Source organism: Typopeltis vanoorti, chromosome 5 (assembly GCF_054136105.1).
Source record: "Typopeltis vanoorti isolate ZY-2024b chromosome 5, IOZ_Tvanoo_1.0, whole genome shotgun sequence".
NCBI classification, from domain to species: domain Eukaryota; kingdom Metazoa; phylum Arthropoda; class Arachnida; order Uropygi; family Thelyphonidae; genus Typopeltis; species Typopeltis vanoorti.
This window is the reverse complement of record NC_143553.1, coordinates 53,619,998-53,642,664: the sequence shown is the minus strand read 5'-3', so window position 1 is coordinate 53,642,664 and position 22,667 is coordinate 53,619,998. Positions and strand designations below refer to the sequence as shown.

General features: G+C 35.4%; 1 protein-coding gene across 3 annotated transcripts in view; it reads left to right on the top strand.

Annotated features, from left to right (window-relative positions):
- Positions 1-22,667, top strand: part of LOC150106416 (dysferlin-like) — a 328,783-nt gene that overhangs the window by 171,794 nt on the left and 134,322 nt on the right. For all 3 annotated transcript variants that reach the window (XM_090393128.1, XM_090393127.1, XM_090393129.1), the window contains exons 37-39: positions 5,318-5,376; positions 12,469-12,570; positions 17,363-17,488. In XM_090393128.1, coding sequence (XP_090249254.1) covers positions 5,318-5,376; positions 12,469-12,570; positions 17,363-17,488 — 287 coding nt within the window. The remainder of the gene's footprint in view (positions 1-5,317; positions 5,377-12,468; positions 12,571-17,362; positions 17,489-22,667) is intronic.

Genomic DNA, 22,667 nt, shown 5'->3' with positions numbered 1-22,667 from the left:
CCGTATAAATCCCAACTCCAGTTAAATCGGAATACTGCTCTCGTGTTTGGAGTAGTGCACTTAAGACCTCCCCAAAAAAATTTGATGCTGTTCAGCAAAGAACAGTTCAGATAATTAATGACAGTCTCTTACAGACTCTTCAGTCACTTTCCCATAGAAGATCAGTTTCTACATTGTATCTCTTCTATATATATTTCTATGGCTATTGTTCAACAGAACTAGCAACTATTATGCATGGCTGCTAATTCTGTTGAATTACTGCCAAATATACAAGAACTCAAGCAACAGCTGCCTAACGTCCCTTTACAGTCAAATTTCATACTCGCTAAACTTGCTAGTTCATCTTTCATTCCTTCCACTTCAATTCATAGAATTGGAGTGGAAGGAATGAAGCATTTCCAGAATACCACAATCTCCAACAGTTCAAGAAAATCAACAAATTATTCTTCTCCTGACCCTGTCCACCCATAGCATTTGTTTGCTATATGCTCTTCTACCTTTTGCGTGTGGAAATAATAATAAAGCAAGTTAATTAATCTTGCATGAAGATATAAAGATGCTCATTTCCTAGCAGCTCCTATTTTTCACCATGCAAAACAAGCAAATCAATTCATAGCACACATGCAATTTAGACATATACAACTGTTTTCATAGACTTAGTTGCATGACCTAATATCAATCTAACTAAACTTTGCTAGAGTCTTCCTTATGCCCATTGTGCTTGGATGCATATTCTAGTGCAGTGCTTCCCAAACTTATAGATATAAAAGCCCCCTTGGAAAAATTAAAATATTTCACGGCCCCCCCATCGGAAAAAAAATTCGTAATACAGACATACATTATTATAATATTTATTGTATTTATATTCAGTACAAAACATACACAGCGAATATTGCAAAAATCAAATGCAAATATTACATTTTTAGCATCTTACATAGACATTTGACGTGGCACACTTAGTCTTAAAACATTTGAAATTTTTCATTATTTCACGGCACCTCTCCTCAAACAAAACTAATGGTCCACAGTTTGGTAAGCACTGTTCTAGTGTATTAGTTTCTTTCCCTAATGATGCCGATTTGACTGATAAAATCTTGGAAGTAATTAATTTTTTTATACTTATTACACCCTATAAATTATCATCTGCTTCTAAAAACATGAGTAGATAATTTTGATATAAACTGCATACCAGATTCATCATTGGGAGGTTTAACTCGCCCAGCAATGTAATACTTTTCTGTATCTTTAATTCATTCACACTATTCTCAATCACACCTCCACACAGTGCATTCCTTTTGTCTACCACTTCACAATGTCAATAATCCATTCCTTACTCCTTTGCTCACTACACCATTATACAGGTTCTGAGATGACCTTATTCTTCTTCTCCTCTCATTTCAGATCAATAACTGCTCCAGTGGAAACTCTGGTCAACCAGATCAAAGTCTTTCATTTCTTTCTTTATAAACACTGTTCCAGCTCAGTTTTTTTTTTTCCCCCTAAATCTTTTATTTGGTCTCAACAAATAGAAGTCTTAGGGAAACACCAAAGAATTCCTCTTGATGTTATTCATTCTTATATGTACACACCACTTCAAGTGTGAGTTCACAAGGATATCATCAGCAATTTCTGGTCCCAAAACATTTCTAATGTATTTGGAAACCAGAACGTACTATATCTTTCATTGTTTTTTCCCAACATTGATCCCAAAACTTTGATTTCCAATGCAAATTTATTAGTCTCTGCCATATTAGACAATTGTTAGATCTGAAATGGACAACCTCATTCTAAATGATGTCATCTTTCCAGAGTCTAACAGAAGATATCCATTAAATGAGCATACTTATCATTTTGGCACAATTTAACTATGTCTTAAAAGAAATAACTGGCAAATTAGAATTCGCCAGTTATTTTGTTGACTTACATTTAATGTAAATGTAAGTCAACAAAAAGGGCTCAAATGAGAGTAATTATCAGTGAATCTCTACATGTGAAAGAATGCCAAACAATTCGGTAAGAAGGAGCAAAGATCGCCCAATATTACAATAGCAGCGTAAGTGTCAGTGGGTGCTACCTCTAAGAAAACATCAAGACTCATGCATTCCCGGAATTGTAATCGGGGACGAATCAGAAGTGCGAAAGGAGAGGTCAAACTCAGAAAGGTGGTGCTCTTGGGGAGTGTATAAAACCTGCAACACAGAATTGAACCCCCCCCCCCCCCATTTTGTTTGTTCCTATATTCTCACTGTGTGTGCTTAGAGTGGTCATCGTGATTCAGTTCTTATCTTTAAGAGCTGATCTCTGAGAAATCCCAGTATGGCACCGCAACGGAGCATGGCAAATCTTGAATGCAGGCCATCGGTAAGGAATAACATCAACGTAAACCTTTAGTAAAGAAACAGAGCGCCCTATCCAGGGAGAGCACGTGATTCCCACATGGCAACAGAACCAAGGCAGCCAGAACTTAAGAAGGAAGGACAGAGAAAATCCCAAAAGAACCTGAGATAGTGTAGATGAGTACTTTTACATATTCTAGCCCTTTAGAGAATTTGACTAACAGAAACGGAAGAGAGTGTATCTCAAATTTATGCTAAGGATAAGCATGAAGAATTAATGTGTGAATGACTCTATACCATTAGACTGAATTCTGAGAACTAATAACTTACTGGAGATTCTGCCGTGACCTACTCGAGGGAGATTAATAATGTGCCAAATACCCAGCTGGCTCCTGTTGAGTTGTAAACCAAATATTTGATAAATTGAAAGAATAATGTTGTAGAGATTAAGAAATCCATCTTTATCTAAGAATGAGAGAGTGAGAGAAACATAAGAGTTTTAATCTAGCATTAATATCAATTTTGTCTTTGTATTGTAATTAATTATGAATTCATTAAATTTGTATGTTACCATTCGTGCTTGTTTTTCTGACCATGTTGACTGACCTAGACCCTTCATAAAAATACGAACCTGGTGATTATATACGTGCGGGGATATCCTAAGTAAGAAAGGAAAGGGGGCATGACTGCAAACAGACAAAAGGGAAAACCTATGGCATCTGATTTCAAGCGAATTATTTTTGTAGCATCTGATACTCTATAAACCATCCTTAGGCTGAGTTTGACTCTGTCCTTAAAGCCCAGACTGGTGCAGGAAATAAATTTATCTGAGCAAATGTGGATGACTTATAGAGATCAGGAAATAGGTATTTTCTGGGGGGCCCAAAATTTAGAGATTGTTAGATCAGCAGTAAGATCATATACTCAAATGTTAGGCAGACAATTTAAGGATATATAAGGGTCAAAGATAGCAGACAGAGGCCAACTTATATATTAAAGTGAAGGAAAGAGTAGTGACCACTAAATCAAACATTATACAAAGAGGAGAAAAAAACCGACATAACACAATAATGGACAAAAAGTCATATGATTAGTCAGATTTGTCAAAATTGGTCAAAGACAGAATTCAAGAATGAGTTGATAAGAATATGATACTCTGTGCATGGGGGAGAACAGTGTGGCTTTGTGAAGAGTAGGCCATTCCTTATTAATTTATTTACTCTTTATAATTACCGCTGAGTTGGATAAGGGGAATGGCTGTATGATAATACTGCTGGATTTTGCAAAGGCATTTGACAAAATACCACAGGTAACTCTGTTACACAAATTGGAACAAATGGTAATGGACCTGAAACTAGTGATACAGATATGAGGGTGGCTGGATAGTATGTGGAAGTAGTATGTGGAAGAGTGGAATCCAAGAAAAGCATTTTTGATTAGATGTGCTGCAAGGCTCTGTCTTTGTCTTTGGACCACTACAGGTTAATTTGTACCTAAATGATATATAGGAAATGATCTTAAGTGAAATATTCAGTTGTTTGATGATGATGCAAAATTGGGTAGCGTAAGGTGATGTAGAGAGCTGACGTTATGATTTAAATATGTAGGATAATGTTATGGGCAAAAGATGATGGATACCAGTTTAATGTGGAAAAGTGTAAAGTTATGTATTTTGGAATGAAAAGATTACAAATTGTGTACTACATCAATGGAATTGTACTCTAGAAAATTGAAGCTAGCGATTTGAGGGTGGTGGTAGAGTAGAGTTTAAGTTCAGAGGGCATGTTGCTAAGATGACCAAGGTAACTCAGAGAAATATTTAGTTATTGAAACACACTAAAGCAGAGATTAGGAAGTTATTATTCCTTTTTATAAGGCTGATACAGCCACACCTGGGTTTTGTGGAGGTGAGGAATGTGAAGATGAGTGTTCTGTGGAATGCCCCCTGTGATAGATTGAAGAGTTGAGTTGCAAAGTTGATTGATATGTGGAAAAGAGGGGCTATGATAAAAACATTTAAATTACTAAAAGGATTTTATAGAAATTGATGCAGAGCAAAATATTTAACCACTTGTCTAGAAGGGTTAGAACAAGCAGTCATCCCTGAAAATAGAGTAAGTGTGTGGTTAATAAGGGTGTAAGCATTGAATTTTCACTTAGAGTAGTGAATGAGAGGAGTGGGTTTGCAGGATCTGTTGAGTGGTTTGGGTCTCATATGAGTGTTCAGACTCCATGGTTATCTTTCTTATGACTCTCTCCCTCTCCCTGCCATCATTCATATTTCATTCACCTTCACTCACTCTTGTTGTATTTTTATCAACATTCACGCTTTCTTCTCAGTTTTGCGTCTTTTGTCACCAGCATTCATTACTTTATTTTGCTTTAGACATTACTTTGGCATTCTCATTTGGCATATTTCCAGCACGCACGCACGTGCACACACATACACATGCACTCTCTCTCTCTGACAATTTTTGCCTTCCACTTACAGCTATTAAATTCCATAAGCAGTGAGATCATGGTGGCATTATTCTGTTACACTATGCTCTACAATAATATATTATACAAGTTCTTTTACATTATAGCAGTATAATGATAAAGACTTCAGAAACATCCAACTCAAATACAGCATGCTCAGGTTAAAACAACCTTAAAAATATATTTGACATAAATTATATAGTGTCACTAGTTAAAAACAAAATAAATCTAATAATTTGCAACTTCATTTCAAAAACTGTCTTCTATATGTCTGCCCAGCAGCCTAATTGACATTTAACATAGAATACAGATAGTGGGTAGCTGGCATTTTATGTGTTGACATTTAATAAACTTTGTCAAGAGTCAGCTTTCTAAAGTAAGCTAAATATAACTTTCACTGTCTTAGTAGTAGCAATAAATTGATTTAGCATAATCTATTTCAAGTCACAATGATAATAACAGCTTCACTGATTATTCTGTCTTACACTTTAAAACTCTTCTAGCTGCTTTGGAAACTGTTCTTGACATTGATGACCATGATGAGAAGTTAGATGAAACTGAGGTGAGCAATACTACTGCAGTTTGAGATTCATAAGTTCACTAAAAAAAGTAATTAAATATTTAGTCAGCATGCAAGTTATTTAAAAATGATTAGTTATTATGTTGTTCATGTTTGTTTATAAGTGCTGTTAATTTACAGTACTATTATATTAGGATATAAATAAACTGAATTTCTTCTTTTTCATCCAGCAAATGACATGTTGGATCCACTATGAACAAATTGTTGCCACAGGCTCTACCTCTGTCCATTTGTCGTCTCTCTGAAGCTGGAAATTGACCTTTTCTTCAAGACTTTGGCCAAGTTTATTTTGGTCTCCCTCGTGATTGTCTTCACCCATTGATTCCATTCAATACTATGTTTAGTAATCTCTGAGAGGACCTTATCTGGAGGTGTCAAAACCATCAGTTGGGGGTCTAGCTGACTACACTTTAAATACCTTGCACTGAATCAAATGGGGGAAAAAAAAAAACTATGATGCTTCACTGCAACAAATATAATCTTGAAAGAGTTTTCTTATGATCAGCAGCAGATTTGATAAACCAACCTAATCTTAATAAATATGGTTGTGTTAAACTTCCCAAGAAGTTTAACACAACCATATTTATTGTTGTGTTAGGTGTCTTGCCCAACAGCTAAGGCTAGTCAACAGCACCCATAGACGATGCACCTCATAGAACTTTAGGCTTTTAGTCTAATTTTTTCCTACTTATTGTTTTGAGTGATAGACAAAATATAGGATCCATTAAACTTGTGGTTTACTGTTTCTCTGTGTTGTATTCATTCCATTAAACCTAATAATTTTATGTGTTGAATGTGATGAGGGTTGTAACTATTTGATTCATTAAAATTTTGAAAACATGAAGCTCTTATTGTAAAGATGAGGGGAAAAAATGGGTTCTATTAATTAAGGATCTGATTTTCTGGTAGGTATGATGAGCCGAATTTTATGTTTGCTAGTAAAGGTATTTCTGATATATACCATATTTTCTGGTTTATAAGACGCTCCTATGTATAAGACACACCCAAGAAATTTAATACAATTTTCTGGAAAAAACCTAAACTTTAAAGTATGATTTAAAAAAAAAAAAGGATAAAATAATAGGTAATTTTTAATAGTAAACTGACCTTTCAGAAACCTGCAAAACCCATGTCACTGTCATGACTCTTCTCTATCATCATTAATTTCTTATAATATAGAAATAATTTTGTCTTCATATTCTTTTGGCATTTTTTGACTGATTTTTGTTTTTGTACGCATACAAAGTCCACTGTGTTTCATGAAATGGTAACACCATGATGCACCATCTTTAAAATCTTCAATATTATGCTCACAGGCTACTTTGACTGCATGTGTAAGAATCATTTTTGTTGAAATGGCAATGCCATTTTGCCGATTTCCTTGTACCCATTTCAAAACTTTGGTCTCTAGTTCTGGCCACTTCGCAATTTTTCCACGTTCCGTGTGCTTTTCTTTATGCAAATTATACAAAATCTCCTTCTGACAATGCCAAGTTCTTAGCCAATGACGTGCTAGAAGTCACGTGAAGGTCATGCATCAATTTGATTGCACCATTAACCGTCTACAAAGATCTTGCAACATAAAAGGGAGTGCTTATGACTTTGAAAAGAGGAAACAATCTTTACCTTCATTATATAAGATGCACCCCATTTTTAAGATGAATTTTTAAGGTAAAAAAGTGCATCTTATATACCAGAAAATATGGTACTAGTCAATAAGTTTCAGAGGCCAGGTGTGGAAGTAGAATGTCCAGTTGCTTCTAGAACTCTCCTTTTCCTTGGTGAACTGAATATGAACTACCCACTACCCTACATCAAATCAGTAGACTAGTACTGATTTGATGTAGAGTAGTGGGTAGTTCATTTTCAGAATGAAGCCAAAGGGTAAATATATCATCTTTATAATGAACCCAGAAAATGAATTGAGAACAAATGGTTGAAAACTATCTTCTAGTCAATAGGGACAAAGGGCTTCTCATAAGAAATTTCCATAGGAGACATTCGATTTGTTCATGGATTTCATATTTCCAGCTAAAATATTCAGATTGTATAACAAATTCAAATATCTTCACATTATCAGAAAAGGAAATCATTATATAGTAGGCAAATAGTGTCAGCCAAGAGATATTAGTCAACAGAGAGAGACAGTGTCAAAGCTAACTAAAATATCAGAAGCTTGTATGAAAATATCATTTTTAAGAAAATGAAATCCTTGATAAATGAGCTAGAATGACCAATATGTGTAATTAATAGATGAGGAAGGAAATTAGCCATTCTGTGTGTAGGAGAGTTGAAGCAGTGGGTCTCAGACCAGTCACCTCTATGTATTTTTGTAAAACCATAAGAGTATAAATGAGGAGTCCTTCCAGAATGAGTGCATAGTTTCTTCACTGTATTATCATGTCAGCTGACAACTTCATTTCTATATTCCTATGGTGAAGGATAGGATACTTCAATAGGATGCATGGTTCCAATTCTATATTATTACTCTAAGATACCATGAAATCGGACTCATCTATGGGGTCCTCTTGTCATATACACAGCTCATCATACCATGCCTTAAACACTCAAATTCTCTGCATACACAACACTCTCAGTTATCGTGAAGAGAAAGGGGTACAGTTTGTCAATGTGTGGGATAAATTTGAAGAATGTATGGAACTGTATAAGAGTGATAGACTGCATTTGAATGGTTTGAAGTTAGTCATCTAGAAAGGCTGCTGCTGGAAGGAAGTGTAATGAGTGATGTGAATTCAGATGACGTAAATGAACAAGAGAGTGAACTGTGTGAGACCAAAGTGATTGTAAACACAGAAGAGTAGTGTGAGAACAGGAATGCAAGTAGAGAGGGAAAGAGGGTGAGCCCAGTTGGTCAGGGAGACAGTGTAAGGAAAGTGGATTCTGAAAGCAGTAATGAATGTGGGAATGGGGAAAGTCGGTCTGTAGGGATATATAAGACAAAAGGTAAGAGCAGGGTGAGCAGATAGGAGCAGGTGGAGGTCACATGTGAGGGGTAGGATTTGGTTATAAACCAAAAAATGAATTGCTATGTTTACTTACTAATGCCAGGAGTATCAGAAATAAGGGAGATGAAATTGTTGAGTTGGTTGGGTTTATTTGCCTGAAAATAATTGGAATAAGTGAAACATGGTTGGATGAGAAAGATATCCTGACAGGAATGGAAGGATGTGAATGTTTTTCATGACAAGGGAGTGCTGTTGATGATAGCATGTAATTATGTCCACACAAGGTTGAGATACAAGGTGGAAAAGGTAGAAGTGGTTCTGAAGCAGTATGGTGTGAGATATTTCGTAGGGTGTTGCTACACTCTGGGGAATGTGGTCAGTTGAAACAAAAATGTATAGGTAACTTGGCTTAGCGAGAAAGTGAACGGTAATCATTATAGGTAATTTTAATTATAGCAATAATCATTAGAATGAAGAGATAGCATTCAGGAATAAGAATAATGAATTTCTTGAGTACTTAAAGGACGAAAATCTTAGGCAATATATAACAGAGGACACATAAGTGCGGGGTCTTGGATTTGGTTGTATCATCAGAGGACATGATCGGGGAAGATTAGACATCCATTCACAGTTGGTAAGAGTGATCATAAAGTCATTACTTGAGTTGTAGCCAGTCATACAAGAACGTCTGTGAAGAAAGGATATATATGGAACTACAGTGCTGAGTATTATGAAAAGCTTAGGAGACAACTGCAAAATATAGCATGGAAAGGAGACAGATGCAGCTTGGGCATTCATCAAGAGTTGTTTAACAACACAATGTCTGAGGGTATTCCAAAGGTAAAAAGGCTAAGTAAGGTAGGGATAAAATGGATAAATGAACAGATTGTGAAATCCTGAAGAAGGGACTATGGTGGCAACACAACATGAATGTTGGCAATCGGTGCATGAAGAGTATAAAAATCAGACCTGGAAGGTGTCTTGGTTGGTAAAGACAGCAAAAGTGCAGTATCAGTAGAAATGAACCAATCATAATTAACCAATTATAAAGCTATTTATAGCTTTATAATACAAAGATAACTAATAGATATTAATAGATAACATTAATCTATTAGACGTTAATCTATTAATGTCTAATAGATTAATGCCTAATCTGTTAGACAGTAAATATCTAATAGATTAAATATATTAGACATTTAATGTCTAATAGACACTTAGATATCTATTAGACATCTAAGTGTCTAATAGATAACACCTAAGTGTTATCTATTAGACAACACCTGAGCGTGTCTAATAGACAAGCTTAGGTGTTGAACATTATTCATAACTTATTTTAATGGTATTGCAACACCAATTGAACTGAACATATCAAAAATATGTTTTTAACTGTTAACTATAACATGTGGTATTGTGCTCTGAAGATGTTGGTTTAAATCTAGTGAAATATAAGCCAGTTCATAAACATCTTTTCTTCATTCAATTTAGTTCATTTGGTATTGTAATACCATTAAAAACAGGCTATGGGTAACTGCAATTGTCATGAATTAACAATGGCAGATTTGTAACTGATGCAGAAGAGTTAGTTGAAGTATTCAATAAGCAATTTATCAGTGTGTATTTCATCCTTCTGAAGGAGACTTCATGAGAAGCTGGAGTGTAGAAGATGTGGTGAAAGATGGACTAATGGTGAATGAGCAGGAGATATGAGAAATTAAGCAAACTTGATTTTAATAAGACAGTAGGACTTAGCATGGCATGTGGAACTACTATTGACATGTGTCTTGAAGAAATGCTCTAGGGAATTAATGGCACCACTGTAACACCTGTTGCAAGACTCATGACCTATTTCACAAAGTGGGGGACAAATAATAATGAGGTTTCAATTTTAGGCCAATCTGTGTGTGTCTGAACTTGTTGAGGTTGGTGAGAACTAAGATTCGAAATTTTGTGGATAATAGCAGTATTCTCTGTGATGGTCACCATGGGTTTGTTATGCATAGGTCATGCTTTAGCAGTCATTTGTATTACAACAAGGTAACAAATTTACTTGATTAGGGAGTGATATACTTGGATTTTTTAAAAGCCTTTGATAGACTTCCATATGAGCAGCTGGTTGCTAAATTAAAACAGATTGGATTGGATAACAGACTAGTATGTTAGATAGCTGATTGGCTGTCAGATAGCCAAAAGAAGTCACTAGCAGAGTGCTGCAGGGATTTGTTTTTGAGCCATTATTGTTTAACTAGTATGTTAATGATATTGGAACTGGTTTAACTGGCAATGTGTGCAGCTGTTTGCTGATGATGCTCAGTTGGGAAGAACTAAGAGAAGTAGAGCAAATGTTGTGGCCTTGCAGGAGGATCTCGGTAGACTATATGAGTAGAGCTATCAGTTGATTGTTGGAAAATGTAATGTCTTGAAATTTGGGAGGCTTGGTTGAGATGCAAAATATACAATTAATGGTGAAAGAGATGAGAGATGTGGGGGATGATGGTGGACAAAGACTTGAAATTTAGTGGTCATTACTAAAATAGTAAAAACATCAGAACAGATTATGGCAGTAATGAGAACATTGACATGCAGAAGCCAAGAAGTTATAGTTCCCTTGAATAAGGCTTTGATCAGGCTGCATATGGACTGCTACGTGCAGATTTTCATCTGATCTTTAAGGGGATGAGTATGTGTTGGAGACATTCCATAGCCATAACAGTTCACTAAGTCACTGTTATGGCTATGGAATGTCTAATATGAGGAGAGATTGAGGGAATGCAACTTGCTGATCCTTGTGAATAGAAGGAGAGGGGGATATGATTGAGATTTTGGTGAGGGTGGAGTGGGTGGTTGTTACCAGATTAATGTGGAGATTTTTCATAGAGAAGAAGAAGAAAAGGTAAAAACAAGAGGTCATCTCTGGAAGCTGTATAAGGAGGGTGTGTGAGCAGGATCTTTGCATAAAGAATGACTGGTAAATGCAGAAATTAATGAATTTAATGCATGGTTTCATGATCTTTTTTGCATGAGAGGTTAACACCTCCCACAATGATTTTTTAGACTCAGTGGAGGTCAGATGTTAATAATTATTATTATTATTCATGACACCTCCAAGGAGTCCGAAGCCTCATCACAGGAGGACACCTACTATACAACACTCAATCTCCACTACTACACCGAGCATCTACTACCAATCACCTACATCAATGCCATCTACTGCCCACCACAGCTAGTATTTTTGTCTGTAAATTGCATGTGTTCTAAAGGCTCTACATTACTAGTACAGAGGTTTTATTAAAATCAATATTAAAATATAAATTAAAGATACCAAGAAATTATATACTTGGTTTAATCCTTTGTTCAAGCAAACAAAGTTTGTGTCTGAAGTATTTTCAGGACTGGGGATGGTGTAGGGTATTCGTTGTAGATGGTGGATTGAGTGGTGAAGACGGAGAGCTGCAGATTAGGTGCCCCTCCTTTGATGAGTCTTTGGACTCCCTAGAGGTTTCATGTAATAATAATTTATTATTGTTACATGACTATTACATGGTTATTGGTTATTATAGTATAACCAAGTGGAAAAACTTCCAAATTAAAATATTTTGAACACAATTATTGAGTAATTCCTAAAGTAATATAAGCATTTACAAAACTTGCAGTTGTTACCATCCTGGTAAATAATTAATTTGATCACTGTGATGCTTTAAATACGTAATTAATACATTTTTTGATATTGAGGACCAGATTTTTTTTGCCCTTTGGTCTGCACTTACAGAATAATTGCTCTTACAAGGCACTAGAAAAATCAAAAAAAATTGAAAGACTGATTACAATAACTAGTCATCTCTTGAATGTGCTAGGAGTTTCAGTTAACAAACTAACACAGGTACTGAAATATCTGAGTCGTGTAACTTATAATTTTTGTAGATGATGATAATGATTATGGATAATTTTATCTTCTTGATGTTATAAATAATTTTCAACGTGTTGAGGATTGAGTTTATTTTATTTATAAATGAATCACTTGGATTAACTTAATATTTTTGATTAACTATGTTAAGTAGTTTTTAGCATGAATTTTTTGATCAGATGTATGTTGTCACTTTTTTATTTTTAGGAGAAAGATAAAAATTTTGACTGGTGGTCTAAATATTATGCTTCTATTGGTGATTACAAAAAAGCAGGAAGATATCTTCTTGAAGGATATGATACACTTCAGGTAAAAGGCTTGCTGTGTCTCAAAAAACTGCATGAGTGTTCCCTTTCATCCAAAATTTAAAAAAAAAAAAAAAATTATATCCTATGATGCTGTTAGAATTTGTTTTACATATATAAAGGAATACATTATATACCTTGATTCATTTATGTAATATACCATATCAGTGTCCAGCTCATAAATCTCCTTTTAGCCATTTTTTTTCCTCTTCTAAAAATATGTTCTTTATTCTATGAAATTCATTTCCTGAATTGCCTAACGAGTTAGTAATGCAACCCACTACTTTGGACTTTTCAGTTTATTTTCTATAAATGTTGATTATTTTTTTTCTTTCCCTCGTTTCAACTTTACCACTAATGTAGTTTTCTTCTGTGAATTTTAATGCTCAAAACTCAAGAGTAGTACAGTGTTATATCTATGGGTCAGAAGATGTTGCAGATGTTTTTTCAGAGAGGTTAAATAAGAGAAAGGAGTAAGTGTGGAAATCTGGCATCATAAGTGAAGCAGATGTCAAGCAAGATTGTGTGAATGTTAAGAAAGCATGTGAAATTGATGATAAAAGAGTGCAATTGATGATGAGAAAGTGTGATAATGACAATGAAAAACAGTGTAAGTGATGGCAAGATGATGAGTTGAACAGACTGTAGGATAGCAAGAGTGAATGACAGCATAAAAAACATTCAAGATTTGAAAGCCAGGATGGTAAAGATGAGGCAATAAATGAAGTGAAATGAAGAGAATTATAGTTGAGTTGGAGGGCTGAATTAAACTATGAGTTGATGGACTGCATTTGAATGGTTTTGGTGAGAGTCATCTGGAAACTGTTGATGGAAAGGAGTGTAATGAGTATAGAAAATTGCTTTGGCCATGTAAGAGGTGATGTCGAAGAGCAGAAGAGTAAGGAAGAGAGGATTGGAGTGTAGCTTATGTGTGGAGAAGTGGGTAGCATGAGTGCACAGAATGAGAAAAACAAGTGTGCAAGATAGACAAGGAAATGCAAGGCGCTTGGGGTGGAGAGGAGAATGTTGTGTGTGTGAAAGATCAATGCTCAAGGAGGAAGTGAATGTGCAGGTAGATAAGAAAGGAATCGAAATGTCTGGGATGTAGAGGAAAACAGTTGGATTTGAAGAGGATTCTGGGATGCATAATCTTTTTCACATTTGGCAAGTCTTGCACTACATAAATCAACTACACAAAATGCACAGTGTGTTACACACTTTCAGGATCTCACTTCTACAACACTAAATTCTAATACCCAAGCCATTCTTCATGGATTTTGATATTCTTTTTACTTTTAATGTAGTAAAACTCAATACTGTCATATTAAAAAAAAAAGTTCTTTTAGTCTTACGTTTGGCAACATGCAAATTTCTGGATGACAAGATGAGATTTCTTTTCTTCATAACTCAAAATAGTTCTTTGCATTAACATATTGCAAGTATTGCCTCCTCTCTCTCTCTGTTTTGCTTAACCTCCCTACTGGCAGAAGTGGATAATAGTGAGATCAAATTGCACTCCTTATCCATGTTATTCAATGGGTGTTACAGAATCGTATCCAGATTTAGCTGGATGTCTATAGACATCACGGCTGGTTGGGGTGTTAAGGCATTACTTTACTTCTGAACAACTATTAACTCCTGTAGAAATTGTAAATTCATTGAACTTTTGAATACCACTCTAACATTTGGGGTGATGTGCATAATTGTTCTCCTTTGTACTGAGCCAGATTCTTAGAATTCTTGCCCATCTCGCCATTTTATGTTTCATTCTCTTTCACACACGCAATCAGTTTCAGCTGCTTGCATTTTGTATAAATATTTCCATGGTCATAATTTACTAAACTTGGCTTTAGTAATTCCCTGGGCAACATGGGAAAATATGAAGAGCTGTCAATTTACTGTGGCATAGTGTAATGTTATGCATTGTGGGATGAAAAGATTACCAACTACGTACTACAAGGATAGAACTGGGCTGTAGGAGATTAGAGTTGCTAGTGGACTGGGTTTAAGTTCAGAGGATATATGCAAAAGTGACTAAAATAGCTTATAGTGTTCCCTGGTTATTGAATGCACACTTACAAGCAGATATAAAGAGGTTATTATACCTCTTAACAAGGCTTTGATATGATCCTGTCTGGACACTACCGTGCACAGATCTGGTCACCTGAGTTTCGTGGGGATGAGGAAGACGTGGAGAGGATTCAGAGACAAATAATCAAGATTGTGGCAGATATATGCAATACTTATGATGACGGGTTGAATATTTGAGGGTTACAGAAATTGTCTTATAGGTGGAAAAGGGTGACTTATGTTAGAGACATAATAGTTACTTAAATGCTATTGTAGTATTGATACAGAGGAAAATTTTTAGTATTTGATTAATGGGAATAGAACAAAGGTGTGAGGCTTGGAGAAGGCTGAATGAGTGGAATTAGGTTGCCAAAGTCAGTTGTGCACTTCGTCAGTGAATGATCAAAGCAGTGTATGGTAGGTATTATACAAATGTGAATTAGTGCTTGGCAAAGTGTTTAGGACTGCAGACTTATTGAAGGAGTCTGCAGACTCCATGGAGATGCCTATATAATAATAATATACACACTGATTTGAGAATTCACTTCTAGAAAATACGTACATCTTAAACATGAGCTAATATGCTAGACTAAGCTTTTTCTTAGCCTGTAATGATAACCATTTGGGGTGATGTGGTGAAAACGTTAAAGTACTAACAATGGAAGATATGTGGGCAATGCAATAATGTCCAACAGTTTCCTTCTCATAAGATCTCTGACTCTTAACAGAAACAAAGCTTCAGTAGCAACCATCATACATGTCTTGTACAAGATGTGCATACTTTTTTGGGATAATTTTCTTCCTCATGCTTCTCAATATCACTTTCCTTGACTCCATCAAATGCTTTTTCCAAATCTATGAAGTCCAGAGAGAGTTCTATGTTGTTTTCCTAGTATCTTTCTATGAGCTATTTTAGAGCAAAGATGGTGTAAGTTGTTCCTCAGCCAGGCATAAACCCAAATTTCTCTTTACCAATTGAGACCAAGTCATGCGGTCTCTTCTCAGTTACCCTTTCCTATATCTTCATAGTGTAACTCATGAGTGTAATTCCTCTGTAGTTACTGCAGGACTGGAGTAACTATAGAGGAACCTTTTGTTCTTATATGTATATTGAAACCAGTATACGCTCGTTGCATTCTTCTGGCATGTTCTCATTTTCAGTAATTTTGTTAAAAGCATCTGTTAATAGTCATGTGAGGTTCACTTAGACATTTCCATACTTACACAGAGATGTCATCAGGTGTGACTTCCTTTTCATCTTACTCAGTTCTTCTTCCATATACATTCTAATGTTGGGAATTGGTCCTGTTACTGGATCTCCTTCATTCTTTTGTATACTCCTATTCATTTCATTCATTAATTTCTCTAAATACTTTTTCCGTCTATCTAGCACATTCTTCATGCAACACAGTAATATTTTCTCTCTTGATCATCTTGATTGGTTTATATCTCTTCTTTTTCTCTCTTATTGTCTGACTATCCTGAGGGCCCTTTTGATTTCTTCCTCATTATCCAGACTTTCATACAGGTTAGCAGAAGCTTCAGCTTTAGATCTTGCTATTGCTCTCTTTGCTTCTTTATATTCTTTTCTGCTAATCTCATTGCCTATTTTGTCCTACTACTTATCTATTTTCTTTTCCCTAATACACATGTGTACCTTGTTGTTCTGCCACCAGTTCCCTTGTCTACCATAGTATTTCCTGTTGTTTAGCCCAACACCACTTTAATAATATTACAGATGTTTTCCTATTTTCCATCATTTTCAGTAAGCATTGCCTGTACCTTTTTTTTGGCCTACTCTTCTCTCAAGTCATTTTCTTCCAGCTTCCACTAGCTTGTTTTGATAATCCCATTCATTTGTTTCTGTTTTAACCCTTTTATTTCCACTTTGCAGAACAGAAACCTGTGCTGCTGTGCCACTGCCTCTCTTGGTATTACCTTAGTCATTTACCTCCTTCATGTGCATACTGAACTTATATTTCTTCTACAGCTTATCCCACTTAAGTAGGGTCGCTGTTTTTAATGAGTCTCCTCCACATCCTCCTATCTTGGGCTGTAACCACATCCGAGTTCTTCATCCTGAAGTCCTCCTCAACCAGCTCCTTCCATCTCTTCTTTGGCCACCTGCTCTTCCTCCCTACTCGTCACATGTCCAAACAATCTCAACCTTGCCTCTGGTATCTTTGCTCCTAAGTTTGGAGAGGCTGAGAAAACTTTCACCATTCCCCCTTACATAGTCATTTCTCACACAATCTTTTCTGGTCACACCGCACATCCATTTAAGATTCTCATTTCTGCTACCTTTATCCTGCTGATGTTATTTTTCCTCAGGGCCACAGTTTTCATAGCATATATCATAACTGGTGTCACTACTGTCCTGTAGATTTTGCCTTTTTAAATTGATTGGCACCCTGTTATTGCATAGCACTCCAGCCATCTCTCTCCAGTTTCTCTATCCAGGTTGCATCTTTCATTCCACTTCCTTCTCAGCCTCTCCATCCTCCTTCACCATTGAACCTAAGTATCTAAAGTCCCTAACCTTCCTGATGACATTTCCTTCCAGTCCCAGATCTGTCTCTTGGCTGCCATCCACTTGGCAACACATATACCCTTGCTTCTGTTCAGCCTCATGTGCATACTAATATGAATTGTAAAGTTTTTTTAAGAACTAGAAACAATAAAATCAGAACATGAATTTTTGATATTAATTTTTATTATTTCATTAGATTTTTCCAATGGAACTAGAAAAAGTAGAATTATATTGTGGATTTACAGATTTCTTGGATACTTTTCCAATGAAAAGAGGAAAAACTGCTATTGTAGAGGAAACAGATGTTGTTGGAGAAGTCAAGGTACTGAATTTTTTATTTTTCTGTTTCATTTGAATTTCTATTTACTATTTCCCAAGTTTCAGTCAAACACTAAAAGAAAATTCATTATCTTTTCTGTATCATCTGTTTATTACTGTTGCTTAGAAAATACTCTTTTTTGCTGTTAACTCAAAGATTAACATAAAAAAATAACCTCTTAATAAAGCTTTCCTAATAACATGTAGTGACTAATTGAATAAATTTTATTTACCTGCTTTTTTTTTGAATATAAAGGCTTATTTGGGATTCTGATGAGTTGTATATAATACTGAAATTTATAAAGTTAGAACTACAGAATATATAGAACAAAGCATATAAATTACTGTATACTGCATGGATTTTCTAAGCATAGAAATAGTTTCATGATTTGACCTCTGTGGAGTCTGCGTGGTTAGCATACTGGCTTTGCACTTCACAACCATATGCCTGGGGAAGGAGTGTCCTGGGTTTGATTCTCGTCAGCGATGAGAGTAGCTTAAGGATCTTCCACAGCCAAGTTAGCTGGTTTTGGGCATGGACAGCAGGGTTTTTCTCTTCAGTTTAGTTGGGGTTTTTCATCATGCAAACAGGCTCCATGAACAGATACAGTCATAAGTACCTAAGATGATCCCTGCAGCCATAGGTTGGAATTGTCAGCTATGCCGGTTCAGAGTCCGGATAAAAATAGGGGGGATTGAGATGGTGCCATATCTCCTCATAAAAGGGATTCACTGCCGTTGAATCGCCATACAAAATTTAAAAAAATAAAAAACATCTGTGGAATTATGAAAAAATCTTAGGAAATTATCTCCACCTGTTATTACTGCAGAACCCTTTTCAAATATCAAGCTAATGTCTTAGTTGTGTGGGTTCCCAGACTGATTTGCTTCACTTGGTAGAGTAAAATTAACTACTCTACCAAGTTGAATTTTCAAGATGGAAAAGAGGGGGGGGGACAAACAAACAAAAAAAAAAGACTACCTGTCTCTAGATGAGATCAGCCAAGTAAACTACTTATGGCATCATTGAAAAATTGCCCATCTTCTTTTTACTTGAAGTAGGAGATATAAAAATGATAAAGAATGTGTTTACTTCATGCATAGTGGTAGGTATTGGTTTAAAGAAATGTTAGAATAATTAATGAAATATTGAAGTAGAATTTTTTGCTTTCTGATTATTATTACAGATGAAAGTTACAAAAAATGTTTTGAAAAAATTACAAAAAAGAAGGTACATTACTTGTACCTTCTTTTTTGACAAACTCTTCTCTAAAGTCATTTTCTTCCCACTTCCACTGGCTTGTTTCAATGATCCCTTTTTCTAATCACAACTTCTAGACAAGTTGCAATTAGCAAATCTTTGCTTCATAATTTACTAATGAGAATGATTTTTCACAGTCTGCGTAAAGATGGAATGGAAAAACAGGAAGCGTATGAGGTATTTAATGAGAGCCTTACAACAGAGAGGTCCTGAAAAAATGGAAAGGGGAGTAAAGTAATATCCCATTGCACATGGGACAGGGAATGGCAAAATAGATTTATAGTGCAGGTCATATATTTGTTTGAGTGGGAGTTAAGATACCAGAGAAACTGAAGGATTTAAAGCAGGGTTACAAAGAAACAGTGGTGCAGCTATTGCTTTTGCTGCCTGGGGCCGGTCCCCAAGTTTGCTGCCCCTCTCAGTACATACCAAAAATATTACAAAAAGCCAAAATGACATATAGGGAAATAAATTAAAACACTATGTTCATTTTTGAAGTAAAACTTTAATTTCAACATTCTAAAATGTTATTTTTCTTGCTTTTCTGATAGCAAAATCATCAATGACATTGAAGTCTGTTTCATAATAATGTAGGTAATTCTTAATCCATTTTATTTAGAAAAACTCCTCTCACAACTAGCAACATTCTCAGCAATTGTGAGGAAAATTCGCAGTAGTATTACAATATTTGGAAATGAGTTCTTGAGACTGTATTTTAGAATTAACTGCAAAAGTTTAAAAAGGTTCAAAGTGCTGCCCGGGACTGACCGCAACCTTCGCCACTCCCTAGCTATACCTTTGCAAAGAAGTACATTTGATAATAATTAAGCAGGAGAGCTACATTATCCAGTGTTTAGCTCAATGTATACTAATGGTAATATGACAAGTTTATGACCTTTCATGGGTGGAATTCACATAAAAATAAATAAAATCACAGGATGTAATTCTTGGTATTTACTCTGAATCATAGGCTTCAGCTTATTATACAGTATTTCAGTGTAGTGTGAACAATTATATATATATATATTCAAGATACCAAGTAATTTTATATAAACTTGGTTTTTAATCCTATTTCCCAAGTGAGCAAACAGACAAGTAAGTAAAGTTTGCGCCTGCATGTAGTGCAAGTCTGAGGCAACTCGTGGTAAATGAGTTGCCTTTAATACACAGCATCATACATCTCCGCAAGGGGATATGCTTTACATTAAGGAAGAATACGGAGGAAAGTGATCAGAACTTAATCCACCTTTACTACGAGTTGCCTAGAGTGGCACTACCATGAGTTGCCTCAGACTTGCACTACGTGCAGGCGCAAACTTGATTTACTTGTCTGGTTGCTCACTTGGGAAATAGGATTGAAAACCACGTTTATATAAAATTACTTGATATCTTGAATACATAATATACCTAAGTTAAAAAAAAAACTTCCTACATCTATCTCTCATCCTGAGATTTTATTTAATAAGGTCAAAGCACCTTGTGGCAACTTGTTTAGGTGAAATTCATAAGCTCTGCATTACTTCAACCTTAGCATTGTCAGGTCTGGCTCCCACTGACGAGACCTCAATAAAGGTCGAAACCGGTATGGATAGTGACCATTGCCTTTAATGCATAGCATCATACATCTCTGCAAGGGGATGTGCTTTACATTAAGGAAAAATACTAAGGAAAGTGATCGGATCTTAATCCACCTTTATCACGAGTTACCTAGAGTGGCACTACCATGAGTTGCCTCAGACTTACTTGTCTTTGCAGGCACAAACTTGACTTGCTTGTCTGTTTGCTCACTTGGGAAATAGGATTAAAAACCAAGTTTATATAAAATTACTTGGTATCTTGAATATATAATATACCCAAGTTAAAAAAAAAAAATTTTATATATGTATATATATATGTATATATACACATACGTGTGTGTGTGTATACACACTGTTTCCTTTTCTTATACATGCTTGAGGAGTGGCATTTGTGAATCCAGAGAAGTGTGAGCATCACTTTACCTGCTGAAATTTGCAATTTAAGCCTTGGTGTTATTTTTTTTTTTTTTTTTTAAATAGGAATCTCATCTTTCCATTCCAAACTCTATAGTTCACTCTAGATTTAGTGGATTAATGTTTCATCATGAGTGAAATTGCATCATAGTAAGATGTCAATTTTCTCATTATATCAATTCAAGAGGTATTTACAGATGTTCAAACAGTTTTCCTGTGCATATCCATGAGCAGTTTGACTCATCTTGTACAAACTTCATGGATGGGAAGTCTGTTATGGTTGATTACATAATCAGAAAGCAGAACTGTGTCTGATCTGCATTGAGTTTATCACTTCACTTGTAGTTGTCAAGAATCCTGCTAAGAAATTAGTGTGCAAACTTTGTTGATGTCCTTTCCAGTTACGAAAATAGATAAGTGTCATAATCCTTATTTTCTATTTACATTTATTTAGCTGCATCATTTGTTACAGTAAAAATCTGCTTGTCATACTGAGTTTGCTTGCACCTGCTACACCTTTAATGCAGGAAAATCACTGCATGATGTGTTAAAGATACCAAGCTATTTTAAACCTCGTTTTACTCCATTTCCCAAGTAAGCAAACAGACAAACAAGTCAAGTTTGCACCTGCAAGTGTTGCAAGTTGCATGTTGCAGGTGCAAACTTGACTTGTTTGTCTGTTTGCTTACTTGGGAAATGGAGTAAAAATAGGTTTAAAATAGCTTGGTATCTTTAACATTTATTATACCCAAGGTAAAATACTTTCTACACTGCATGCTGTGCTGTATTTGTAGATCACCATATTCACATGGATAATTCAGCAGAACAGCTGATTAATAATAGATAACTAATAAGATATTCCACACATGGATTGCATGTGCATGCAATTTGCAGACAATGTTTGGGAATGGGAACATATGTTATTTCCTCTCAAGCAAAATGTTAAATTATAGCTTTCACAATGCAGAGGTTGTGTTTCAGCATTTTCATTCAGAGAAAAAGCAAAAATTTAAGCATAAATAATCTTCTAATTGCTCCCATATTTATTTCTTGCAACAGGGTGACAAGTGTGTGCTAGAGATGTCACTGCATATACTCTGTGATATACGAGGGTATTTTGAAACGTTCTCAGCCTCGACCATAGATAGCAACACTATCAGCACAATTTTTATTTTTATTCTAAGTTGGTACATCTGTCAGAATCATCCATGTGAAATTGCAAATCATTCTATCAAGTAGTTTGTTTTATACAACTGTCTGAAGCAAAAGTGTTGTCTGTATCCCTTGAAATGATAAAATTGAGTATAAAATATCATGTGGTTATAAAATTCTTTGTGAAAGAAAGTTTACTGCCAAAAGAAATTCATTCAAAGTTCATAAAAGTTTATGGGCACTCTTCTCCTTCATTTTTGATAATTAAGAAATGGGCTGCCACGTTTAAACAGGGCCTTATCAGCCTTGAAGATGATCCACGGATGTCCAAAAAGTGTAACGACACCAGAAATCATTGATCAAGTGCATGATATGGCCAGTGAGTCAAAGTGTGTGAAATTGCTGAGACTATAGGCATGTCAAAAGAATGTGTAGGATATATTTTGCAGGAAGAATTGCAAATGAACAGCTTTGTGCAAGATGAGTACCATGCAGATCAAAAATGCAACTCACATGAAAATCAAAAGTGCTTGGAGCATTTTAACAAGAATAAAACTGATTTTGTGCATCAATTTATTACTATGGATGAGACTTGAATTCCCCATTACACACCAGAATCCAAACAGCAGTCAAAACAGTGGACAGAAGCTGGTTGTTCAGCACCAAAGAAGACAAAGTCGGTTCCATCAGCAGGAAAGGCCACGGCATCAGTGTTTTGAGATGCTAAAGATATTTTGTTTATTAATTATCTTGAAAAGGGTAAAACAATAAGGGAGATT